The 12,400-nt window shown below is 39.3% G+C and overlaps 1 protein-coding gene and 1 long non-coding RNA gene across 6 annotated transcripts in view; one reads left to right on the forward strand and one right to left on the reverse strand.

Moving 5' to 3' along the window:
* The window catches only part of MOSPD2 (motile sperm domain containing 2), a 59,466-nt gene that overhangs the window by 39,968 nt on the left and 7,098 nt on the right, over positions 1-12,400 (forward strand). For both annotated transcript variants that reach the window (XM_024755627.1, XM_024756343.1), the window contains exons 10-13: positions 2,655-2,767; positions 5,111-5,207; positions 5,985-6,081; positions 6,707-6,836. In XM_024755627.1, the coding sequence (XP_024611395.1) occupies positions 2,655-2,767; positions 5,111-5,207; positions 5,985-6,081; positions 6,707-6,836 (437 nt within the window). The remainder of the gene's footprint in view (positions 1-2,654; positions 2,768-5,110; positions 5,208-5,984; positions 6,082-6,706; positions 6,837-12,400) is intronic.
* Positions 6,105-12,400, reverse strand: part of LOC112407672 (uncharacterized) — a 10,916-nt gene continuing 4,620 nt past the window's right edge. For 3 of the 4 annotated variants that reach the window (XR_003004906.1, XR_003004983.1, XR_003004855.1), the window contains 2 exons: positions 9,211-9,927; positions 6,105-6,225 (listed from right to left, as the gene is read on the reverse strand). This is a non-coding gene — a long non-coding RNA (uncharacterized LOC112407672). The remainder of the gene's footprint in view (positions 6,226-9,210; positions 9,928-12,400) is intronic. The other variant, XR_003004951.1, reaches the window with a different exon arrangement.

The raw sequence follows: 12,400 nt of genomic DNA on the forward strand, positions 1-12,400 counted from the left end.
CCAGTGTCCTGAAGTTGGTTCTCCCACCTCAGAGGCACAGCACTGACTCCTGGCTGCAGCACTAATAGCCTTTCATCCACACGGCTCAGAATAAAAGGGAGAAGAAGCAGAGAGAAAGAATTAGTAGGAAGGAAGGAACGAAGGGAGGGAGGGAAGGAAGGAAGGAAGGAAGAAGAAGAAGGAAAGACGGAAAGAAGGAGAGAAAGAAAGGAGGGAGGGATGGTGGGAGGGAGGGATGGTGGCAGGAAGGAAGGAAGGAGGGAAGGAAGGAAAAAAGAAAGAAAGAAACCAGCCTGAGGCCCACCGTGCATTTTTTCGGGGAAGTTGTCCCTGGATCCCGGGAACCTGGCCATAGCGGGCTGCACAGGCTCCCCGGAAGCGGGGTGTGGAGAGTGACCTCTGCTCGCACACAATCTCCGACCGAAGCTGGAGCCTCAGCTCTCACCTCTGCCCGCCCTGGCGGGTGAGCAGACAAGCTTCTCGGGCTGGTCAGTGCCGGTTGGCACCGATCCTCTGTGCGGGAATCTCCCTGCTTTGCCCGCCGCACCCCTGTTGCTGTGCTCTCCTCCATGGCTCCGAAGCTCCCCCCTCTGCCACCCGCAGCCTCGCCCGCGAAGGGGCTTCCTAGTGCGTGGAAACCTTCCCTCCTTCACGGCTCCCTCCCACTGGTGCAGGTCCTGTCCCTATTCTTTTGTCTCTGTTTTTTCTTTTAGCATCTATGTTCATCAGTGACATTGGCCTTTAGTTTTCTTTCTTTGTGACATCCTTGTCTGGTTTTGGTGTCAGGGTGATTGTGACATCATAGAACGAGTTTGGGAGTGTTCCTCCCTCTGCTATATTTTGGAAGAGTTTCAGAAGGGTAGGTGTTAGCTCTTCTCTAAATATTTGGTAGAAGTCGCCTGTGAAGCCATCTGGTCCTGGGATTTTGATTTTTGGAAGATTTTAAATCAGAGTTTCAATTTCAGTGCTTGTGATTGGTCTGTTCATATTTTGTATTTCTCCCCTGATTCAGTCTTGGCAGGTTGTGCTTTTCTAAGAATTTGTCCATTTCTTCCAGGTTGTCCGTTTTATTGGCACAGAGTTGCTTGTAGTACTCTCTCATGATCTTTTGTATTTCTGCAGTCAGTTGTTATTTCTCCTTTTTCATTTCTAATTCTATTGATTTGAGTCTTCTCCGTTTTCTTTTTTGGATGAGTCTGATTGAGATGAGTCTTATTGATTAATGGTTAATCAATTTTGTTTTATCTTCTCAAAGAACTAGCTTTTAGTTTTTTCGATCTTTGCTGTCATTTCCTTCATTTCTTTTTCATTTATTTCTGATTGGATTTTTATGATTTCTTTCCTTCTGCTAACTTTGGGGGTTTTTTTGTTCTTCTTTCTCTAATTGCTTTAGGTCCAAGGTTAGGGTGTTTATTTGAGATGTTTCCTGTTTCTTAAGGTAAGATTGTATTGCTACAAACTTCCCTGTTAGAACTGCTTTTGCGGCCTCTCATAGGTTTTTGGTCATCGTGTCTCCGTTGTCATTTGTTTCTAGGTACGTTTTGATTTTTTCTTTGATTTCTTCAGTGATCACTTGGTTATTAAGTAGTTTATTGTTTTGCTTCCATGTGCTTGTATTTTTTACAGACCTTTTCCTGTAATTGATAACTAGTCTCATAGCATTGTGGTCGGAAAAGATACTTGGTACAATTTCAATTTTCTTTAATTTACCAAGGCTTGATTTGTGACCCAAGATATGATCTGTCCTGGAGAATGTTCCATGAGCAGTTGAGAAAAATGTGTATTCTGTTGTTTTTGGATGATCTGTCCATTGGTGAAAGTGGGGTGTTAAAGTCCCCGACTATGGTTATGTTCGTGTCGATTTCCCCTGAAAACGGTAATTTTCACACAAAAAAATGAAATTGACACAGAAGCTGTGACGTAGCCCCAATTCTACCATAGCTGGGTATGTAATTTTAGGTAATTCACTTAACTTGCTGCCCTTCCATATCTTTGTACATAAAGAGGAAGGATGGCACTAGTTGACTGGTAGTGTGCCACAGTATATAAAAGGTTGATTCCATGCTTTTGTATAGAAATTGGCTAAACACATCTTAAAAGAGTCCTTTTTTTCTGAAGTATTTTTTATCTATCTAAAATAAGTAATTAACTCAACATTACCTTGATCTACTTTCTCTTTTTCATTTTTAAAGAACACTTAGTTATGTTTTTATGAGATATCAGGGACTTGATAGAGGGATAAATATATTGCAATGTAGAACAGATTTTAAAACGCTTAAAAGGGAGGGGAATTCCTGGGTGGTCAAGTGGTAGGACTCTGCGCTCTCACTGCTGAGAGCCTGGGTTCAATCCCTGGCTGGGGAACTAAGATCCCACAAGCCATGTGGGCCGGCCAAAAAAATAAAAACTCTTAAGGGAATGACCATGTTACATTTTCTAAAAAGGCCTATTTACATAGTAGGCACTCACATATAGGTCAACCATCAGGTTACTATATGTTAAATATATAATTTAGATATAATAAACCCATGTTAAAGATTGCAATTTGGATTGAGTCACTATAATGCTTACTTTTTGACCTAATGAACTGCCTGTCAGTGTGAAATTCAATTTATCTTTTTTTCTTCATATATATATATATTTTTTGTCTCTAGGTTAACATAATTGAACCTACTTTCAAAGCAGAAGAGAATGAAAAAGTTGATTCCAAAATGAAAGCTTTCAAGAAACCATTGAGTGTGTTTAAAGGGCCCTTATTACACATCAGGTACTAGTTGAGGATTTTATTTACTATGCTTTCATAATATATCTTGATCATTTTGAGGGAACTGCAAAATTAAGAAAACTTCTGGCCTGTTTTTGAAACTGTGGAAATATAACATTAAGGGTTATCTGAAGACTCACATTGGTTTCCAGATATAGTGGGTATTTGTAGCTACCTTTTTGTTATTTATTCTGTTGAGTGCGTTTAAAGGGCCTTTATCCCACATCAGGTAATAAGAGTGACTATTCATATATTAACAACAAATCTGAATGACATATATTTTTCTCATTTTACTGATAGTGTTTGACTTGCACAAGTGTGAGGTTGCCAGAAATGACACTGAAGTAGCCATTTATCAATTTGACCTTCCAAAAGCTAAAGCTGAACCGGAAAAACAGGGTTTTTACCAAAGCCGAATTTCAGCACATCTCTATTTTTGTCTAGGTTGTTCAATCCAAAAAATTCAGTATTGTTTCCTTATCATGATGTAAAGACCTTTCTCACAAATCTATACAGCCTTATGTTAATACTGCTTTACCAACTTTATTTAGTAATGGTCTACTGTATCGTTTTCTATCCCTTTACTTGAAACCTTTCTATGTTACTGTTAAAGACTCATGAACAATAGAGCCAGACATTTTAAACATCAAATCTGAAATTCTCTGACAAGATTGGTTTGTTTACATATATTTTGAATACTGTTCTATTTGGATTTATCTTCACCATCTGCAGGAGTCTGTGGGTGAGAGGGAAGGAGGGAAACACACGTGCATGTTCTTTTCCATGGTTTTTCTTTGTAGTTTCCCCCACTTTGGAATTTGTTTCCCATTTTTCCCTCTACTAGTTTGGAAGTTACTGTTTTTTCTCTGGAGGCCTGTCAAAACCATAGGTCCTGGCTTGTAACTATCAAGGTATGACTAGAAGATCTGGCTAGGGAGAAAGCCAACTCTGCAATGCCCACCCATCTCTCCAGAAAATCAGTGCTCTCTCTGTCTCTCTGTGTCTCTCTGTCTCTCTCTCACACACACACACACCACACACCACACACCCCTAACCAACCTCTGTCTCCCTAGAGCTTTTCATGGTTTTTGTGCTGGATACTGAGAGCAGTTCTGAGATTCATTAACCTTCCTGTTTTTTCTGTGGTATATTTCAGATTGGGTTTTAAAAAGATGCCAGCAACCATGCTAATTTATGTCTTGCCCAAAGCTGGGCACAGCTCTCCTGGGAGAGCACTTTTTTAAAATGTGTGTTCTTTACATGAATAAATATCTCTGATACACACATATTCCTGATATAAAATGAATCTATTTAAAGGTGGAGCTTATAGTCAAGGGCTATCTGAAGAATTCACCTTTTTCTCTAAAAATCACAGTCTGGGCTTCCCTGGTGGTGCAGTGGTTAAGAATCCACCTGCCAATGCAGGGGACACGGGTTCGAGCCCTGCTCCGGTAAGATCCCATGTGCTGTGGAGCAACTAAGCTCGTGTGCCACAACTACTGGGCCTGCGCTCTAGAGCCCGAGAGCCACAACTACTGAAGCCTGTGTGCCTAGAGCCCCTGCTCTGCAACAAGAGAAGCCACCCAATGAGAAGCCTGCGTACCGCAACAAAGACCCAATGCAGCCAAAAAATAAAAATAAATTTTTTAAAAGTAAGTAAATAAATAAAAACCACAGTCCTTTGCATCATTTGGAGGCACCCGATTTGGCTCATGTAATTAAACTACATAAACTTTGCTTGAGTCTTTTTATTTTTAAAATACAGTGGCCAGTAATAGTAAAATTTGCATTTTGAGCCTCACTGATTTTTTGACAATTTTTTCCTGTAATTCCCGCCCCATGTTTTGTGTTTTTCTCCTTCCATATTATTTAGAAAAAACCTTTCTATAGTTAGGACTTACTCTGTTACTTAAATATATCCCTGATGACCATTTTAAGTTACACTCTTTTCTCTTGATGTATAAAAATGTGCCCTATTCTAATGTTTGTAAAGTTGAAGCAGCAATTTCTTCTCTGATTTTTATCTTTCACCTACCAAAGAGTTTTAATAAAGAAACCTTAAGATGGTGCTGATTATAGGACTAATTCAGAATCTTCCTAATTCGCTCCTGTACTTCCCTGTTTTGCTTTTAGATCTAGGGGGAAACCACAGGACTTTTTAGTGTGCATTGAATCAGTAAGATTAAAATACAAAATATATTAGGTATTGTTTTGTAATCTTCTTTGATGAAATCTCTTTATACAAATGAGTGTAAAATATTAACCAAATGTTTTTCTTCAAGCTGATGATTAGATTGTCATTTATTCTGAGCAATACCATTGGCTTATGCTTTTGTTGTCACCTAGCCCAGCGGAAGAACTGTATTTTGGAAGTACGGAACCTGAAGAGAAGAAAGCTTTGATAACGTTGACAAATGTAACGAAAAACGTAGTGGCATTTAAGGTAAATATCTGAAAGATATAAATTGTGTGTGAAAATTGAAAGACTGATAATTTTGAACTTGCACAGTGGTTTTATTTCTGTTTTTAGGCTTGTTATATTGCCTTCTATCTCTGTGTGTCACAGCTTATCTAAAATTTTCCCTGAGGTCTGTATCTTAGTCTTTAATGTGCAGTAATAGGGTACTGTCCAAATTAGTCCCAGGGTTTGTTTAAAAAAAAAAGACACTTTTCATTGTATGAATAATTTAATTCGTAGAGAGTGAAAAAAATAAAACTATAAAATCTAAAGTGCAGTTTCCCCCAAGTGTGGTATATTCTGGAGTATAGTTTATACTGGATACTAACCTGACACTGAGCATGAAGTATAACAGGACTGACTCCACCACTGCCCCTTATTGTAGGGTATTACTTCCTTAAATCATCTACTTCCTAGATGTCCTTTGATTACTGCTTTTAAGTTTCTGGACACTATTGTAACATGTGTTCTAATGTGTGTTGTTTTTGAACATGAATTATTAAATTCAGGTGATTAACAGGATAAACATTTAACAGTTGGATTTCTTTTTTTAGTTTAAGAGGAAGGCTAAGTAACAGACTGATGAGTGTTTTTTTCTAGTAGATTGAGATGCTTTTTTCCTGCAGATGGGAAAAGATATATTCTATATACATAACCACCAAGATTGTTTTATAGACTTTATTAAGGATTTTTAAGTCATTTTAAAGCCATTTCCCCCCAAAGGGCATAAAGGTTATGTGACTACTGTTTTTCTGTAAACAGGTGAGAACAACTGCTCCAGAAAAGTACAGAGTCAAGCCCAGCAACAGCAGTTGTGACCCGGGTGCATCAGTTGATATAGTTGTGTCTCCCCACGGGGGTGAGTTGTCACCTGGCTGGCCACAGTGGGGTGTTATGGGGGGCCTGGGGCTGGGTGATGACTCAGCAAAGCTGGACTGGAATCTAGAAATTAGCAGGGTATCAGCAAGTCACCTCGCCACACTCTGGGCATCTGTTTTCTCACCTGTAAAGTGAGACGGGTGAATGGCTCTCATTAAAACAAAATTTTTTTAAGAAGTAAAATTGTTTAGACTGATGCCAGTTAAAATTGAATTTCAAACAAAAAAATTCTTCATCTTTAGGAGAACTTTTTCCTTTCTTAAGATAGTTCCGGGCTTCCCTGGTGGCGCAGTGGTTGAGAGTCCGCCTGCCGATGCAGGGGACACAGGTTCATGCCCCGGTCCGGGAAGATCCCACATGCCGTGGAGCGGCTGGGCCCGTGAGCCATGGCCGCTGAGCCTGCACGTCCGGAGCCTGTGCTCCGCAACGGGAGAGGCCACAACAGTGAGAGGCCTGCGTACCGCACACACACAAAAAAAGATAGTTCGGTATTATTCATTTTCCTTAGTGTTTTCTAGAATAATGCTTAAGCCACATAGCCAACCCTTTGTCCCTTTGTAAAGGTTCCTGTTTGTTATATAATAAGTTACCCTTTTGGAATGCAGGTTTAACAGTCTCCGCCCAAGACCGTTTTCTGATAATGGCTGCAGAAATGGAACAGTCATCTGGCACAGGCCCAGCAGAATTGACTCAGTTCTGGAAAGAAGTTCCCAGAAACAAAGTAATGGAGCACAGGTATGCTTTTCCCTTACAGGCTCTCAAATTGCAATGGGAAAAATCCCAAAGAGGAATGCACCTACATGGGCTAAGCAGGCATCCCTTCCTCTTGGCATTTGGCAGACATCTAGGCTTACACTGTTGGCCCCAACCCCTACAAGGCTCGGGTACAAGACCTGGAGTTTCTCTAGGAGATTGCTAATAGCAGAGATTTATTTGCTGGCCAATGCAAGAATCTGAATGTGTCAATATTACAAACAGATTTTCTCTTACAGCAGTTACCTTTGTAGGAATGCTCACCTTACGTACTAGAATGTTTGCTGCAGTGAAACAGTTTCACAAAAATTGTCTAGTAGTGGAAAATGGAAGGGAACCTAAATGTTCATCAGTAAAGTAATAGTGAAATGCATTTGAGAAGTACTCTGAAGCCATTCAAGAGTGTAGTACATCTGTTTGTTCTGATACCTGTGACATACTATTAGGAAAAGAAAAAAACCTACTCACAGAAAAGTATGTATGACAATTATCCTATTTAAGAGAAAACCCTGTGACTATATAGGCATATACATGTATGTCTGTGCATGTGTGCAAAAAAGATGTATAGGAAAGTAGAGGAGAATAGAGAAGAAGGTTGGATGTGGGGTTTTTTTTCCGGAGTGTGCCCAGTTTTGCTCCCCAAGGGATGCTTGTCAATACCTGGAGACATTGTTGGTTGTCATAACTGGACAGTGGGGTGCTGTGGGCATCTAGTAGGTAGAGACCAGGGATGCTACTCAGTATCCCATCATGCACAAAACAGCACCCCGTGACGAAGAATGATCCAGCCCAAAATGTCAGTGGTGCCAAGATTGAGAAAGCTCAGTTGAGGGTAGTTAAGGATGGCCACACTGATGACATTTGAGGAGAACCTGAAGGAAATGAGAGTAGGCCACATAGATAACAGGGAAAAGAGCTTTGCAGGTAGAGGGAACCATAAATGAAAAAGATGTGTGCTTGGCCTGGGTGAGGAACAGCAAGGAGGTCAGTGTAACCTGAATCCAGTACGGGATGCCAGATCATTGCCATAGTGAGAACTTCTGATTTTGAGAGGAGAAACCATTAGCTGGTGCTGAGCAGAGCCATGAGGTGATCGGCTTGTTTTTTTTTAAAGGATTACTCTGGGAGGCTTTGTAGAAAAATAGACTGTGGGCAGACATAGATGAAAGAGTGATACTACTGAGTTAACAACACTTAGACTAGCGCTGGCATATAGCAAGTTCTATTTAAGTGTGGTGCTCTCCTTTATTCATTTAGTCACTAAAACAACCCTAGGTCGTAGGTAGTTATTTTTTCCTTTTTATAGACGAGAAGCTGAGAAACCTAGTAAGGGTTGTAGTTGAGTTGAATCTTCAAGTAAGGAGTTGAAAGAATACAGATGTCAGATGTGGCTGGAACAGAGTGTGAGAGGATCCATAGTAAGAAAGCATGTTGGAGGCAGACAGGGCCCAGAGGAGCAGCTTGGGCACCATTGTGAAACCACTGGGAGAACGTCGACCTGCTCTGAAATGCCTTGGACAAGATTACCCTTTGCGGGCAATTCACAGAGGGTAGGAGAACAAAAATAAGAATGGGCCTGGGAAGACGAGCTTTATTTCCTCTAGGCTAGGTCTAACTTGTACCCAGCGAGAGAGGGTGAAAGTTAGACACAGCTCAGAGGAATATTTAGTAGCCAAATGAAGGAGAACAATACAGGGCGTCAGGAGGGAAAGCAGTAGGTGAGCTGTGTCAGTAAGGCCCGGGGTAGAGTGTGTGCCAACGTCAGTCAGGGATGAGGTGTGAGAGGTGGCCGTTGCTGGTGACGTGATGGAGGTAACTGATGACCTCACGGGGAACATTTTGAGTTGGTAGGAGCCAGATGCCAAAGAAACACAGGTACTGAGACTTCCAGAGGTTGGGCTTGTCGGGGAGGGACCAGGGTCATGGTTGGAAGGAAGACTGTGTTGTTGAGAAGGGGTTGTTTGGGATTTTGTAATGGGAGATATTTGAGCGTTGTTTAAAACCATAGTGAGGACCCATTTCCGAAGGAGAGGCTGACCTTACAGAATAAACCACTGACAGTGAAATTCCTGAGAAAGTTAGAAGGAACAGAACCTAAAGCCGAGGTAGGAACACGGATCTAGATAAGGCTCATTGTGACAGCTGTGACATGTTTTTAGATGGAGAAGATGTTTAAGTTTTCAATTTACTTTTCAGGAGGGCCTACTTTTGAAGTTCTTATCGAACAGTACCTCAAAATTACGGGGTTTTTTCTTTCTTTTTGGTTTTGTTATACATGAGTTGCTTTGTTCTCTTGCTTTGTAAATCAGTTTCTAATGGCTTTCTGTTCTATAACTGTCAAAAGAGAATCACTTACCTCACAGAAACAGCGAGACTTGGTGGTTTGGTACTGAAGGCCCAGGTGAAAGCACCATCTAGAAAGGGTGGCTTCCTGCAAATCGGAAGATCAGGTGAATTCTACTGAGTATCATATAAAAAACTTTTCTTAGGTTATTGAGCACTGTGTGTAATTGTGTTATTTATACCTGCATTAAGAAGCTGGAGGATGTAGGAAAGGAAAAATAATTTTCCCTCTACCCTTCCACGTTCTTGGCTGAGACCCACTGTAATAAAAGACAGATGAACAGGAGAGAAACAGAAGTTTCATAACATGGATACCTCCTGTATACGTGGGAGAGACCCAGGAAAACTGAGTAACTCTCCCAAATGGCCCAAGCCACCACCTTCACTACCATCTCCAGTGAAAGACAAAAGACAGATGTTGTGGGGTGGAGGAAGGCTACCAGGAAAAGCATGGTAAACAAGGATAAAGTTATTACGCTAATTTAGGCAAATTCCTGTCTTCTTGAGGTCCCCAAAATATTCTGAGGTTCCTGAGCTTGCCAGGAAGTGACTTTCCTTACTCACCTAGTAAGGCTGTCTGGAACCCTGTAAGCAAGGTACCAGGTCAGTTGTTTCCAAGGGTCTTTAGTTCCTTAAAGCCATCTGGTCATATCCGACTTCATGCATTTCATTTTCAAATATGACATTCAAGTCAAAACCTTGATAATACAAGCATGTTTCCAATTGTGTCCTGTTACAAGGAGAACACATTCTCATTGAACTTGTGCAAATAACTATATCACCATGAAAATGAGAACATTCACTAAGAGTTTCTAAATTCTGGAGGGATCAGGTATGGAGAAAAATTGTCTCAATTCTGCTTACAAAGGTATAATTCACCAAATTGCAGATAGCTTAAGAGGAAAAGTTCTCCTTAAATCTGGAGAAACAAAACGTGTTTCAATCATTCTCATCAATTCATTCAATCCCACGTTATTAATTTTTGTTCTGCTTGAATTCAGTTTTCTCCATTAGTTCTGGAAATTCTTACCCAGCTCAGTTTTACAGTCTTAAAAGTTATCAGAAACCTGTGTTCTAGAGTACTTGTCAGAGTCCTTTTTGTGAATCTCTTTGAAGGTCAAACATGTATCTATACAAGTACAATCAAGAAGGTTTAGTATTCTTATTTGACAATGTGTCCCACATAATTTAACGTATCAAATAAGCCTAAGTGGTTTAATATCTTTTTATAAAGAGAGAGAACACATCTTTTGAGATGTTCCAGGGGCCCTGGGGAAAATCCCTAAGTTAGTTTGAGGTCAAAAAGACTTCATTGAGAATTTGATTTGGGGACGTTTGTCAAAAATATCAAAAGGTTTTGGACACTTGACTAAATAGAATCATAAATCATTATGAAACAATACTTAATTATCCAGTTAACCAAACTGACAGTTAAAAACATTTCAAAGGCAAACACAGAAGGTCACATAGTTGCGAGCAAAACTTAGCTCTTAATCTTAAAACTGAGCCTTTTAATTAAAGACCTGATGATAAAGATGACATGAAGCACAGGAAATTATTTTGATAAAATGCAAAATCTTTTCTTTCTAGGCAGATTACTTAAAAAGGTAAAGAAAAACCTTTCACAATCTCTTATCAGGAGCAGACCAGACCAAGAGCCCAATAAAACTGTCCCTTTAGCAAAAAAAGAAAATTTAGTTTTATGTGATTACACTGTTGATATTAAGCTTATTTTTAAAACCCTTAAAACAAATTTATTCAATTTTAGCCAGCTTGACTACACAAGGTAAAATTTTCTCTTTCTGTCTCTTCCCAACTTTCTGTATCCATTTATTCTCCTACTTTTTCTGTATCCATTTATTCTCCTACTTTCTACTCTGAAATAACTAACTATAGCTTTACTTTAGGATAAAATCACTTTCACTTCCCTTAACAAAAATGCACCTCCCTACTTCTCTTGGCCAAAAACATATCCTAATTCTTATGTACAGGGTTGATGTACTTATTTCTAGTTGTTTTAATAATCCTTAGAAATGTTACTTTCTAGTGAAAACTAATAAATAAGCACTTGCAGTCTGTTACACCAGCGTTCTTTGGATTGGCAAATTTATGAATATATTTCGTAATTTCTAGAAATAGATACTTCCTCACAGTATAGCTTTTCATTGTGGCACAAGATGTTTACTAATATACCCAAATATCTTTCATTCTGTAATAAGAAGCCAGAAGTAGATACTATGTGTAGTAATTAATGTTTCACTATTTTATCTTATTTGGAAATGATCCAGATATTCAGTGAATTTCCTGTCATTTAACTTAGCAAAACTCTGAAGTTTCAAGTTACCAAAGACATTTGGAAAACTGTTTGTAAGAGATATACCATAAAATATACTCATTGCTGGTAAGTTCACCTAACGTTTATCTCGCTGATATTTATCTAAATCACTTGCTACCAACAATCGTTTAGACTCTTCACACAAATGCCAGGAGACATTACACAAAATCAGCCATCATGCCAAGGTGTTCTTCTTGCTGACAAATTTTGTAACAGAGATAACATGAACTTATTTGAATAGTAAGCCCAGGTAGAATAAAGGTTGCATGTCTCTCTTATATCAAGACCTGTATAATTAAACCAACCAGTTAACCCAGTTTGTTTGTTTTGTATTGAAGTATAATTGATTTACATTATGTTAGTTTCAGCTATTCAACATAGTTTCAGCTATTCAACATAGTGATTTGATATTTTTATAGATTATACTCCATTTAAAGTTATTATAAAATATACTGTACATTACATCCTTGTATCTTATTTTTTTAACATCTTTATTGGAGTATAATTGCTTTACAATGGTGTGTTAGTTTCTGCTGTATAACAAAGTGAATCAGCTGTACATATACATACATCCCCATATATCCTCCCTCTTGCGTCAGGTTTTTTTTTTAGATTCCATATACAGGTGTTTGTTAGCATACGGTAGTTGTTTTTCTCCTTCTTTCTGACTTACTTCACTCTGTATGACAGACTCTAGGTCCATCCACCTCACCACAAATAACTCACTTTTGTTTCTTTTTATGGCTGAAGAATGTTCCATGATGGACACTTAGGTTGCTTCCATGTGCTGGCCATTGTAAATAGAGCTGCAATGAACACTGTGGTACATGACTCTTTTTGAATTATGCTTTTCTCAGGGCATATGCCC

This window comes from Neophocaena asiaeorientalis, unplaced genomic scaffold, assembly GCF_003031525.2.
Source record: "Neophocaena asiaeorientalis asiaeorientalis breed wild unplaced genomic scaffold, Neophocaena_asiaeorientalis_V1.1 scaffold193, whole genome shotgun sequence".
Classification (NCBI taxonomy): Eukaryota; Metazoa; Chordata; class Mammalia; order Artiodactyla; family Phocoenidae; genus Neophocaena; species Neophocaena asiaeorientalis.